General features: G+C 40.2%; 1 protein-coding gene across 1 annotated transcript in view; it reads left to right on the forward strand.

Annotated features, from left to right (window-relative positions):
• NAA25 (N(alpha)-acetyltransferase 25, NatB auxiliary subunit) overlaps window positions 1-13,593 on the forward strand; it is a 29,715-nt gene extending 16,122 nt beyond the window's left edge. Inside the window, exons 14-23 of the mRNA XM_014518380.2 lie at window positions 103-202; window positions 5,051-5,202; window positions 5,724-5,849; window positions 6,166-6,409; window positions 6,628-6,751; window positions 7,134-7,199; window positions 8,718-8,815; window positions 9,328-9,438; window positions 10,568-10,714; window positions 12,037-13,593. Coding sequence (XP_014373866.1) covers window positions 103-202; window positions 5,051-5,202; window positions 5,724-5,849; window positions 6,166-6,409; window positions 6,628-6,751; window positions 7,134-7,199; window positions 8,718-8,815; window positions 9,328-9,438; window positions 10,568-10,714; window positions 12,037-12,159 — 1,291 coding nt within the window. The 3' untranslated portion in view covers window positions 12,160-13,593. The remainder of the gene's footprint in view (window positions 1-102; window positions 203-5,050; window positions 5,203-5,723; window positions 5,850-6,165; window positions 6,410-6,627; window positions 6,752-7,133; window positions 7,200-8,717; window positions 8,816-9,327; window positions 9,439-10,567; window positions 10,715-12,036) is intronic.
• The last annotated feature ends 54 nt before the right edge of the window (window positions 13,594-13,647 follow it).

Genomic DNA, 13,647 nt, shown 5'->3' on the forward strand with positions numbered 1-13,647 from the left:
GAAGTTTGCTTCAGCTCTCCGTTCAGAGCAATCTTAAAGAAATTGCAATTCCTGGGGCACAGTGTGCTGGTGTTTAACTCCAACTATTGTGTTGTATTGCAGTTACCTTCTGACACGCTATGCAGAATCACTGGGTCAATATGCTGCTGCATCCCAATCCTGCAATTTTGCACTCAGGTTTTTCCACTCCAACCAGAAAGATGTAAGTGAAAGTAACTTCTACCCTGACTGCTATCAGAACAGTTGTCCAGACAACTTATAGGAGACCATGTCTAATATAAAGACTTGTATGGGACTTACACTGGTGGGATTGCAGTAAAAAAAAATCGCACAGATAATATGCTTGTTTGTCGTGGTTATGGTATATCTTATTTAGCCATCCTTTCTTATTTATACAATTAACTTCACCACAGGACTTCGTTTCACTCTGGAATTCTGCTTCCAGCTCCTTATTTTCTTGAATCCTACATATTCGAATTACATTTGGGAAATGTTGATGTTGCCGTTTTTGTATGATGCCTAAGAATAAGTACTTTCTGCATTAACATAACTAAAACATAACGCAGCCAGCCTCTGTGATTTACACCATCACATTTAGGATTTGGGGAAGACACTTTTGGCATGGGGTGCCTTGTTAAGATCCTGACATTCTAAACATTTAGATCTGAAACCTTGCAGTGCAGTGGTTGAAATGGGATAACTTTTTAATGACTATACTGAGGAGTCCCGGGCTGTTGGGATGCAGCTCATGCAGGAGCATGGTGGCAAAGCGAAGAGAATACAAATAACACTAACTTTATTGAGAACTTCCACACCAATAAAGCAGAATAAAACTGAAGAGTAGAAACAATATTTTGGAGTAAAAGATGAAGGCTGTGGGTTTTGCGAAGGTAATAAAAGCTGTTGTTTCATCTGCCTTTAGCAAGTGGCATGACTTAGAGCAGTGGTCTTCAAACTGGGGTAGGCATACCCCCAAGGGCTTGCAGTGCTTTGCCAAGGGGTACTTGCCTAAATTTTAATAATGGCAGTGGAGCTCTTGATTTCTCAGTGCATGGTGAGTAGTAGCATTGGTGGTCATGGGCACAAGTGTGGACACACTTCCAGTGGGATGAATGTGCGGAGTCATGAAGGATGTAGGGGACACGAGCAGCAATATTTTACAGGCAGGAATACACAAGCAGTAAAGCTTGAAAATGAAAGGAAGCACTTCCTGATTGAATGACAGACTTTAATGGGACTGATGGTGAAGAAAGGTAGCTGAACTCCCAGAAGAGCATTGATGCTTCCTAAACCTGTCCCTTGGCTAGGCCTCCAGAGCTGTTCACTTCTGTGTTTGTGTAATGGTGGTTGTCCTGACTTTTCTGCTTGGGCACCACATTTCCTTGGAAGAATCTTGGTATACCTGTAAGAAAAATGCCAGAATTTTCCTGGCATCCAATCCCAGCACTACACCAAAATGCCATTGGCTGAATAGAACAGTATAGTCAGTAATAAAAATGATGTTGCACTTACTGATTTCCCGACTCTCTTGGCAGGAATTTATTGTAGAAAACATTGGTTTGGATGAAAACATTGGAGGATGCATGCAAACTCTTGCTCCCCAGGAAGAATTCATGAGGCACGTCCCTTGGAGCAGGGAACAAACAATCCATGTAATAATATTTACACTGCAGTGATCACACCTTTTGATTGTCAAAATACCCCCGGAGTTTCTGCAGGAGAAAGCGATTCCCAATTTCCCAGTGTAAAGGACCTGACACGCAGAGGGGTGGTGACTTTGCCATGCTTTGTGGCTCAGCAGACATTAATGTTCAGGTGTTTGTGGTTCCTAAGCCAATGTCCAATCTAATGGTTCACTTTGCTGTGTGAAAATGCTTATATGATGCCTGCAATGCAAGCATCTTACAGAAAAATTCTCTGGGTCTCTCAGTAGCTGTCAGTTCTTTTACTCCTAAAGATGGAAATCAGAAAAATAGGGCTAGTCCATCTTTCTGCTCAAGGCAAGCTCAATCCAGACCTTTGGTACAGTAGCAGAGAGAGGTGTGAATGTATGGCATTTTAATAACTTGTTCTCTTACTTTATCTTAACTTACGTGTGTATTTAAACTGCTGATCTTAACATTTGAAGATCAAGTGTCTGGTGGGTACATACCACTGAAGTAAGGGCATGGCATCAAAACAAAAGCTTTCTGCCAAGCAGGAGTTTGGAGTCTGTTGCTGGTAGTCACTCTTATTACTGTTTCCAGGAGGGGCGAATCTCACTTTAAAAAAAAAAATGTTCTGGATTTGTTTCAAAGTAATTCAGCGGCTGTTAGTGGAGAAGGACACAGATGAGAGAGAATTGCTTTAACAGAGCAAAAGTTTGACTGCAGCGTGCCAAAAGGAAGATATGAAGATTTGAAGAAAACATTTAATGGATGCAGTTTACTTAATCTAGAGCTCTACATTGTAGAGAGGCAAGGGACCAGCTGGAAGACAGCCCTGATTTAGCTAACATTACTGTCTTGGAATCAACTTTGGACAAGGATCTTTTGTTTTGTATGAATCATAAAGGAGCTTCAGATGGAAAACACCCTGGCCTCTTTTTTTGGTAGCTCAGAGTACCTGTCCATATAATGAGCCACTAAGCCCCATCCCCTGTGGCATTAGGACGCACCTGACATGAGGAGCACTGCTGCCCAGTTCTACAATTCAGTTGCTTTTCAGGATTCGTGGAGTACCTCTTGCCTCTTATACTCCATTAATACCTCCTCTCAAAGGGTTTGAATCACAAGTGGAAAAAGATTAATTTGGACAATTTGTTCTTTGTGCAACTGGACCAAGGACACAATTCAGAAGACTGGTGCGTGTTTTCCTTTCCTCCTTGCGGAAGGAAGACAGTTGATTTCGAAAAGGCTAGACAGACCTGCCCTTGACTTCCTCGAGACGAGCATCAATTTACACTGTCACTGTTCCTAGATTATTTCTGATAAATATCAGCATTTAAGCTTGTGAAATGGGAAGTAGGCTGTTGTAAGCATTGCTTGCTTGCACATTAGCATTCATCTTTAATCCTGCTTCATTATAGGAAAATGCCAGAATCCCTCTGGCATTTTTCAGATTTCCCTAGAATTACAAGAGATGAAGGTTTGTTTCCAGAGTGGTGTTTGTACAGGACGATGGCATGCTAACTAGGGGGAAGACAGGTTTCCAGATGCAGAGGCCATCTCACAAGTTCAGCACCTCCTGGTCCCTTCCCTTCTGCTGTTCATTTAGGATTGCCTCTTTATCCTGCTAACAGCGCTCACATCGGTTTCTTGGATCCCCTTCCAATCCCAGCGCAGCATCTAACTGCAGTGTTAAAGGAGGACTGTTATTTAAAAGCTATCTTTTTCGCTGGGCTAAAATATACTGCCTGCTCCTTGCTTTCAGGAGTTTGTGTTGAAAAGTTTTCCAGATTTCCCTAGAATACATGCTGTCTCTGTGGTCCTGAGATCGAATACCGCGTGCCACGCAGTGCTCTGACCCCGGGATTCTCCCTGAAGCAGTCCCTCTCTCAAAAGTGCAGCTGTTCTTGGTGAACAGTAGCAATAGTTTTAAGTGAATGTATTTTCAGCTAGCTTGCTGCTTTGATACTCTGTTGTAAGGTGAATTAAATCCCAGTCAGAGTCCTAAAATGAACGTGCAGGAATTTCATGGGACACTGCATCATTTTTGTATTATGAGAGAATGTAAAGGACGGGTAGAAAGAAAGAGCAGCAACTGTAACTGTACTGACCAAAACTAAAAAGGCATCGTCATCCTTTTAAAGGCAGTCCTCCTTTAAATCTGCAGAATCGCAAGTAATCTCTCCAATTTTCTTGTGTCCGTCCGTCTTTAATCTCTCCAGGCAAACAGAACACCAAGCTGTCCCATGGGGATTTAAAAGCCACGTCAATGCAGTTGAATTAGCGCCCATGGCGCAATCCCACAGCCTGACATGAGCTCTGCAAGGCTGTTTATCAGAGGGTACGTTGTTGACTATTGACATATCTTTCATATAATGCACATATCCAAATTATGAGACAGAACCGGCTAATAGGACATTGTCAGAAATAAGGAAACATGGTAGCAGTTGGCTGGTATGGTATCCAGTGTGTGACAGGAGGAGGCTGACCGGCTGTCCTTGATACAGGGTCTGTCAGGTGTAAAATCATCCCTTAATTTTGTTCATGGGTGGTGTTCTGATTTGCCAGGGTTTCACATTTGTTGGCATAGTTTTGATTAAAATCTTGTCTTAGTGCATGTATTGTATTGTATTTCTTTAAATGTAGATGCTGACATCAGCGTAGGTATTTGTGTGGGGCCCCTACCCTTAGAGATCTCTCCATTGGACAGACCTGAAATGTTGGTTGAGAGCCTTTATCGCTGCGTTTTGTCAAAGCGGGGAAGCAAGCTGTCGCATTCAGCCTAGTGTTTCCTTCGGCATTGTGTTCGTATTCTGTTGTAATGTGTGCGCGCTGCACAGTGCTGTCCTATGACGCTGCATTCAAAACCTAATAAAAACGAGAAGCAAAAGTATAGTGTAATTCTTTACACCTGTGTTAAAACGACACAGTGGCACGTGCCTATGTTAGATGCAAGAAAACGCGGAGTAGATTTTTTTGGTAACAGCTTTGTCAAATGAGATGATCCATGTCTATCACATACATCACGAGGTTCAAGAAAAGCAGAAACTTCCATGGTTTAAAACAAGTTGCCTCTCTCAGTTATGTTGGTGGCAGCAGTCTGATATTTCTTACCGTTAGCTCCTTTATTTAATAAAGACATCCGTACCACGATAGACATGCTGTCCAAGGAGCAGTCTGGCTTTGTGGAAGGGGGCCGTCAAGGCTACACAAGAATCTGAGTCTGGGAGACTTGGGCGGTAGAACTGCCAGCTTCTGGCAGATGAGTGCTCGCTGACTTCATGCCTCCCGTTTAGTAATAGCTGTCGCAGTTTGATTTGTTGAAATAACCCTATTAAGACTCTTGATGCTTTTTAAAGTTCCCTAAGTAACTAACGCAGGAAATGGTATGTGTTCTGTCCTAGACCTCAGAATACATCATTCAAGCCTACAAGTATGGTGCATTTGAGAAGATCCCAGAATTCATTGCTTTTAGGAACAGGCTGAACTCCTCACTCCATTTTGCACAAGTCCGCACTGAACGGATGTTGCTAGACCTCTTACTTGAAGCAAATATGTAAGTGTGGGGCAGAGGCAAGTACGGTGGCAGGAACAGTGACCCAGTGAGGGATTCCTGCATGGGGAAGACGGCCTTTTCTGAGCAGGCACTGCTATCCTACCTGATCCAAGTCTTCAGCACTGCCTTCCTTATTCTGTCTAAGCTTTAGTTTCCCCTTCTGTAAACTGCTGTGCTGTGCCATTGCTTCCCAGGAGCTGGGGAAGCTAATGTTTGAGGGCCCTGATGGAATATATTGAAATTAAAAAAACAAACAACAAGTAAAAACCCTTGCTAGATGCTCCAATAACCTTTGCTACCTTTAGCTAGGCTGCAGCCTAGCTAGTCCATCTCTGTTACCAGTGTCCTGTCCCCACAAGCATTCCTTTTAACACTAGTAAGTTTTATTTATAATAGTTTTTTCATTTTCACATGCCACGGTTAACCGTTCTCTGCAGGGATCACGGCCTAGATCAGTGGGTTGGGCTTTTGCCTTTAACTTTTAAACCTTTGGTTTAATGACACTAATATTTATGTGCTAGATCAACCAGTTTAGAAGAAAGTATAAAGTCCATGAGTCTGAGTCCAGAGGAGGATGACATTCCATGGAAAGATTTGCGTGACAACAGAGACTTAACAGTCTTATTTAATTGGGATCCAAAAGACAGGTGAGTAGAAAGGTCCCAAACTGTAGCATGACAACCTTTCAAAAAGAAAAAATCCTTTCAAGGCGCATTCTGTTACTTAAGTATTCCCTAGACTGGCTAACTGTACCAATTTAACCATAGCAGCTTCGATCATAATTCCGAACTATGCACTTACCTTGCTCCTATTAACAAAACAGCGTTTCTAGCCATCCCCGTCCTCTCCACGTGTTGTTCCTAAGCTTTGTGCCTGAGAATAATAAAGAGTGTATGCTGAAGCTTGCTACCATGTTATGAATATAAAACATTTGCCTGAAAGCGTTTTGGTGCCTTTTTTTAGGGATATTTCTGAAGAACACAGGAGACTGTCATTAGAGGAAGAAACCATCTGGTTGCGAATCCGATCTTTAACTTTAAGGCTAATAAGCGGACTTCCAAGTCTTAGTCATGCTTTTCAGCCAAAGAACTCTGAAAAGACTGCTGAGAATGGAGTTTCATCCAAGATTGATACAATTCGTGCTCTGCTTCAGCAGCTGGAAGTGGCCATGGATTCAGGGAAGAGGTTTCTAGAGCAGACAATTCAGGTATCCGTTAAGAAACACTATCCCAGAATCTTAAATGAACGTGGATGCAAGCAGAGAAACTGAATGCATCTTGTAACATCCAGCAGGCTGCAAAGTACAGTTAACTGATCCTGAGTTTATAGCTGTGAAATCTGCCTGAGATGTGCCAAAGACTGACACTGTTACCCAATTAAGGAAAAGCTGCAACACCTTTATCTTTTTCTTTGCTTCTTGCCTAGTATCCTGTCCTTGGCCCTCCTCCTACCCGGATGGCTGGCTTCTTCAGCAATGGCAGCTGTCAGTGCCAGACTAGCTTGTTTTATCTTGTTAGTGATATTTATGAACTAGATACCAATGGCTTAGGTAAGTATGTGGGGAGGGCAAAAGCTTAACAGATGCTCACGGGGTGTAGTGGGGGTTAGACCAACAGTTTGAAATTACTGTGCGTTAGTTAATCAGTTATGTGAATGAGTTGCAGTCAACCCAATAAATTAACTGCATGTACATTTTTGAATGACACTTCAGCTTGTCAGGGAAATGGGTTTATTTAATCTTGTATACTTAAATTGTCTATTTTTACAATGATACTGATGTACCAGTTGAAAGCAATTCAATTCATTTTTGGGGGCATTGCATATTGTCCTTTTTTTTTTTTTTTTTTTTTTAAATGCCTCTTGGGTTTTTTGTAAGCAGATGTATCTCCTAACATATGTAAGAGAGTTAACAATAGCCTTTTTTATTTCAGAAGATTCAGCAGACATCCAGGAGAGGATAGGGAATAGTTTAAAATCATTACTAGAACAATTAACAGGTAAGTAGTAATGCAGGGACAAGTATGTAGTCCAGGTATTATTCAAACATTGTTATTTCTAACGGGAAGGGCTTTTTTGTAGCGTGGGTCTTGGAGTGCAGTGTAGAAAAGTGGCTCAGAGCATTTTAAAAACAAAATCGGACATTTGCAAGTGAAAGCAGGATTTCCTTAGGCTCCATTGATCTCGTCCTCGAATTGCTGCATACCAAGAACTGTTCTGTCCTGTTGTGGTCCTGTTTTTCTCCAAGTAGAAAGGATGGTCTTCTACCAGCTTTCTAGTCCTGGTTCATGGTGAGCTAAGAATAAGCCAAGCAGTTAATCTACTTTTTTTAAAATACTTATTCTGTACTCCAGGTGTTCATGCAATTTTAAAGCAAAAAGCCAAGGTCACCACAATTCTAGATTGCATTTTTAAGCAGAGTGATTTCATTATTGCAAAGATCCCTATGCAGCAGTAGAGGCCTCCTCTGGCACATTTTACATGTAATTATAATCTCACATTCTTTTTAAAAGGGGAAGAAAAATGGCTTAAGCTATTTAATGCAATTTACTGTCTTGCATCAGCCAAAAGTTGCAGATGTCTGAATTCTGGCTGGGGTTGCACAAAATTAGTTAGATCTGAGCCAGTTCTTCAGTTTGCAGGCTAGTTTATCCAATGAGGCAGTGTAACCTTATCAGCAGTCTGAGGAACCAAGGAGTAAAAGAACCTCACCTGCAGGTCAGGGTTAAGGTATTCTTATGAGATGGGCTCAGAGAACTGGCACTGCCCTTATTGCATCAGATGTGTGCACAAGTGTGCTGCATTCCCTGGGTCTGTCAGCCCAGCAACTGTTGCAAGCAGTGAAATCTGCATAGAAAGGATCAAAAAAACCCTGTTTTGGAATCAAATCACGTAGTAGGTTTAACAGCCAGCTTCTGCCAGCATGACAGGAAATGCATCGCGTGTATCAGTAAGTTGTAGAGAACTAGATCATACTTTCTCTGTCTGGGCAGGGAAGGCACTGTAAAAAAACAAAACAAAAAACAATCCAGGTGGAAAGGAAAATATAAAAAAACCCCAAACCTGTTTTTTTTTCCCCTACTCTTATACTCTTATAGACTCTAGCTGTCTTGCTTGTAAGCAGAGTTCCTGGCTTTTGATTTTAAACTAATTTTAATTAAAAAGAAGGTAGCAGAACTTCTTGGTATCTCCCACCTTAAACAAGTTGGTGCCAAATCTTGGAAACCCCTGGTTGCGTGACCTTCTGCTTCGTTCCTGGCTATAGATTGACTTGGGGAATGCACACAGCCCAAAACACTGGAGATTGTATTAAATGCTTTTTGTCAAGTGCTTTGTATGCAGGGCAGTTCACAGCAGTTCAGAATGTTATCCATATGAGAAATGACTTTCAGTCATACACCAGCTTGTAGTTAGCTCTTCTTATAGTTTGTGCCTTAAGTTGTGCACCACACAGAAAATTCATAAGTAAATATGTTGGTCCTTATTCAGAACATAAGGTTTTCTCATCCCCTTTTTAGATTTGTTCAATAAATGTAAAGGTGACTTGATTGAAGTCAGAGATGGCATCTTGAAAACTCATCCGAACGTTTTAGAAAACGTAGTCTTCTTTGTTGAGGTAAGTATTTTTCCTTTGCTGTAATTCTTAGTGCCTTTGGAAAATTTGCAGAGCTAATTTAAAACTCTTTCCACCTGAACAATCATCCTCGGATTACAAGGTGAAATGCATATTCTGCCCTCTTTCAAATTCTTCTCCAGCACCTTACTTCTACTGCCTGGGACTTTTCAAATAATGATGATGCAAAAATACACCCATTTCTTTGGTCGTGAAATTAAGAGGAGCACCTTAACATTTTTGTATCTTGGTGTAACAGCCCATTCCTTTTGATTATTGGGAAGCAAGTTGTTACTTGGAAAACCAAGATATGATATTTTAAAATAGACTGCCCAGACCTACCAGAATACAGTAATTAAGGTACTTCCTTTGCTCGGTGCTGCTTTTGCATTCCTTTCATCTTCTGACTATTGGGGGGGGTGTTAAATAAAGGATGAAACATTGATTTAACATCATTTTAGATGCTGTTGATGCTACTTGTAATGTACTTGTGTATTTGTCTGTCTTCCTTTCAGACTCTCTCCATCACCCTGTGGGTTTCAAGTTACTGTGACAGTGTCCTCCGACCCTTCAAATCAAACTTGCAAAAAAAGAAGAAGAAAAAAAAAGAAACCAGCATAGTTATGGTAGGTGATTCAGCAGAGACAAGTTTCAAGTCTTGTGTGGCTTCCCGAACACTGGTGGGTAGAATCTTCAAAAATAATTTAAGAACCCGAATCCCATTATAACATTTAAGGGTCTCAAGTTGCTTTAGAAGCCGGAATCCTAAATCACTTACACGTCTCTTTTAAAAAAGTTAACTTGCATCTCTACAGGAGCTGCCTTATTTTTGGAGAAATTATGGTTACGTTTTCTCTGTTTTGAAACCTGCGTGGAGTAGACAACTTCAGCTGCAAAACTTGTCCTTAATTTTGCAAGTTACAGCTACTATTTGTACAGATTAGTGCTGAAGTACAGTGCTGAGAGTGGTAGCCCATTACTAGAAAATCCATTCTAGCTCTGCCTAAAGGAATCCATTGTTTTACCCAATAATAACCTAATTTTTTACGTTTTAGTTTCCCTTTTAAAAATACGAGTGGTGAAAGTGTATCATCTGTAACTTTGTGATATAGCCTGTGAAAGTTTTGTTTCTTAATGGCATATCTCTTATTAACAGTCTGGTGTATACACTCGTCTATAGAGTTGGTATGATTTTTGTGTGCAGCTATTTTGAGTTAATCTCTTTGTTTTGAAAATGATAGATTTCTGCAATGAGGTGATCATCAAATTTGATGAACTTTTAGGTCTTTACATGCAACAGAACTGCACTTCTCATCCTCCTAGTTCTTTACATTTCCCCGACTAGTTAATGTTTGTAATCTTGAATAGAGCTGTTGGGAAACTTTTTTGATGAAAAATTGTTTTTTTTGTTGGGGTTTTGTTGCTGTTATTGTTGGAAAATTCCAGTTCATTTAAACCAAAACATGACACCTCCCCCCACCCCATTTCAATAAATGACTCTCTCAATGAGAGTCTTCAGGTTCAGGATGCAACTGAAACGGGCATGCTTTCATGTCTGGGATGTGGGAAACTGCCATTTTGCAAAATGAAAATATTGTCAGCAAAAGTTGAGAAGCTATGTTTAAAAACCACATCTCTAGGTTTGACACACAGCAGTCTGTTTTTATCAAAATAGTAGGCTGAATGCTTTTTGATGTGTAAAATGAACATAAATACGAGTATTTTAACTTCACTTTTCCCCTAACTTTTTTATAGCCTCCTGTATTCACCAGTTTTTTGGATTATGTTACTGAGCTACAGACATTAACTTCCAATGTTATAGATCATATCAAAGGGCTTGAAGTAATGTTGACTGCACTAAAACTTGAAGAACTGTCCCTTGAGGACACTTTACTTTCACAGGTAAGGAACTACACCTCATTTGACATGATCTTTCAAAAACAACTGGAAAAAAACAAACCCTAGAGAATCTCTTGAATAAATCGTATTCTTTCAGCCATATGTTGAAAAATCTTTATATCCATCCAAATGATTTGACTCAGTTTTGCCTGCGTGTAACTTCCTTACCTTGGCTCACAGATTGTTTGCAGTGCTAGTCATCATCACACATGCTTGTACCATGACAGAGCCAGATATTTAAGCAATTTAACACTACTAAGAGCCAGTGTATTAAAAATGGCTGTGTATCTGCACAGAGAATCCTGGACACATGCAATTTCCAGACCGACTTAAGAGATGGCTTTTGGAACAGTTATCCTTGGCGTGCTAGGTGTTGAAGAGGAAATGCTGATTTGTTATGGAATATAACTAACTACATACTAGCTAGGACCCCTACCATGGTTGTGTAACATTCACTTTTGCAATGCATAGAAAAAAATGTTGTCCTGTCTTGTGTGTGTTTGAAAGGTGTCTTGTGAGGTGGCAAGTCTCCCCACTGGTAAAATGGTGTTGATGGCTGCCGTTTGTTTAATGGCACGACTCGCCCTTTAGATCTGCACAGAAACAGTGGCACGCAACATAGGGAGGCAGATGTTACTTTGTTTTAGCTCTGGCTATACTGTAATGTGAAGGGGTGTCATGTACAATGGGAATTAAAGAAGCACGAAGAAGATGAGACTGTTCTCAGCTGTCTAACTCCTGCATCTTTGGAAACCTGGGAGTGGCAAGGTTGTTTAGAATTGTTTCATAACACGGGGGAAACCGATTCCGATATTCTTGAGCTCCAGTTTCCCACCTTGAGCCGTAGCCCAATCGTGCCTGTAGGATTTGGGGTAAGACTGACTCCTTGTTTATGGCTCGCTGCTGGTTTGAATTTGTCATTGTTTCTCCATGTAAGTGACTCCTGGTTTAATACATATTTTGTAGATCTAAATATCTTTATTTTGTAACTAATGTGGATGCTGTCTTACAGTGTTAAGTGCAAGGATATCTCCTGCAAATATTAGAGAATGTAAATTTTCTATGGGCCGTGTAATAGGTAAAATTCATATTGATATAAGTAGGAAAAATATGACTGTTTCAGGGTGTGTGTTAGACTGGATTTGAGATTGCATTATAATTTGAGTCAACTCAAATACTGCCCTTAATGTTGTTGTAGCGAGAGTTCAGTCTGACTTCCTCCCATTCCCTCCTTTCACTGGTGCAGAGGACTAGAGGGGATTTAAGTGATTACATTATTAGCCCGTGAAGTGGCTGACTTTTTTTTTTTTCTTGATGATTTACAGGAAGAAAAAAAGTTTACAAAGACTGTGCAAGGAAAAGTCCAGAGCAGTTACCAGCATTCAATTCAGGAAATTGGAGAGCTGCTGAAAAAGAGACTTGATACTGTTAAAAAACTAAAGATTTAAGAAATGCACCGTAGGCATAAAGTCTCCCTGACAGAGTGACATCATAATCCCAGACAGAAGCAACATCCGACGTACCATCACTTTAATCCAGAACTTCCTCACAAATGCATGAAGGACTTAAACCATAAAATGACTTTTTTTTTTTTTTTTTTAGGTATTAAAGGTATATTCAGCCAATTAAATTATTGTACATAAATCGGAAGCAGGGACCCTCCATTGGGGTTTGACCACTTTTTATACATGTTCATAAGCATACTGCGACAGGAAAAATTCAACTTTCTTCCCTTTTGATCTCCAGGAACAACTGGAGATTGGTCTTTAGAAGCAGCAATAGAAATCCCGTGTAAAGCATATATCTCAAAGGAATTGTATTTTCATCACCATACAGTGTTTATACTTTTTATGTATGGTCCTTGCCTTAGAAAAGCAGAAATTGTAGATGCCCAAATTCAACATTGGAGCTTGTGTGGCCTCTTCCACTGAAGCAGGTTAGTTCTGGAGCTCTCCGTTTTGTTGGCAAGCCACCTGGCCCTGCTTAGCTTACGAGTCCAGCGTGGAGAGGTGACCTTGTGTTGGAAGCACATCTTTTATTTATAGAAAAAGCCTTCCAGCGATGCTCACCGTGCACCAGATAGGGTCATACGTAAGTAACAATACAGTTTCCTCCAAGGACTGAACCCCGGAGAGGGCTGTTTGCACACAGATCACTTTCTAATGGAAAGGTAATTTAAAAAAGTACGAGCCTGATGTAAAACACAACACAACAGATTTAGAAAGGTGGGAATTGGTGGTTCAGCTAAAAGCTAGAGACCGTGTACATATCTGCAGTGAATTCTGACACCACAATCTCTGATTTCATGTCAGTTTAGTGTAAAACAGCAATCATCATGACTTTAAAAAAAGTGTACTTAGGTGCTTGAAACTTTAAAACTTAAATATTTTTAATGGAATTGAGTTCTATTGACTTACTATGGTTTTAAGTTGGCAGAGGTCATTTTTGCTTCCACTGTGGTATGAGGCTGAGAATGTTGCTCTTTTAAAAAAGAAAAAAATGTATGCTTGCTTTTGCAATTGATCTTTTATGAGTATCCAAGTACTAGTACATAAATTGTTCTGTTAGAAAAATGTAACTGCATCATCTGCTCCCATCAGATCTGCACTTCTGCTGTTTTAGTTTTTTAAAAAGTGATACGGTCTATTACAAATAGGCACAAGAAATACATGTTGCACCTAGTATCTGAGGGACACTTCAGACTTTTACAGATTCCTTATCTTCTGATGGAAAAAAGCAACTATAATCTGAAATCTATATTTAAAGTTCTAAGAGAGCTGACAACCCTAGCATTGTCATCTCTTCTGAATACATTTTTGTTAGAAATGCTACAGTGTTGACGAGAGTATTTTTTTAAAATAAATCCCTGTGTAAAATTTTAAGTTGCTGCTCTTGCTGGATTTGGTTTTACTTAGCCCCATCCTAAAAGGGAAAGA

Source organism: Alligator sinensis, unplaced genomic scaffold, assembly GCF_000455745.1.
Source record: "Alligator sinensis unplaced genomic scaffold, ASM45574v1 scaffold628_2, whole genome shotgun sequence".
Lineage (NCBI taxonomy): Eukaryota > Metazoa > Chordata > Crocodylia > Alligatoridae > Alligator > Alligator sinensis.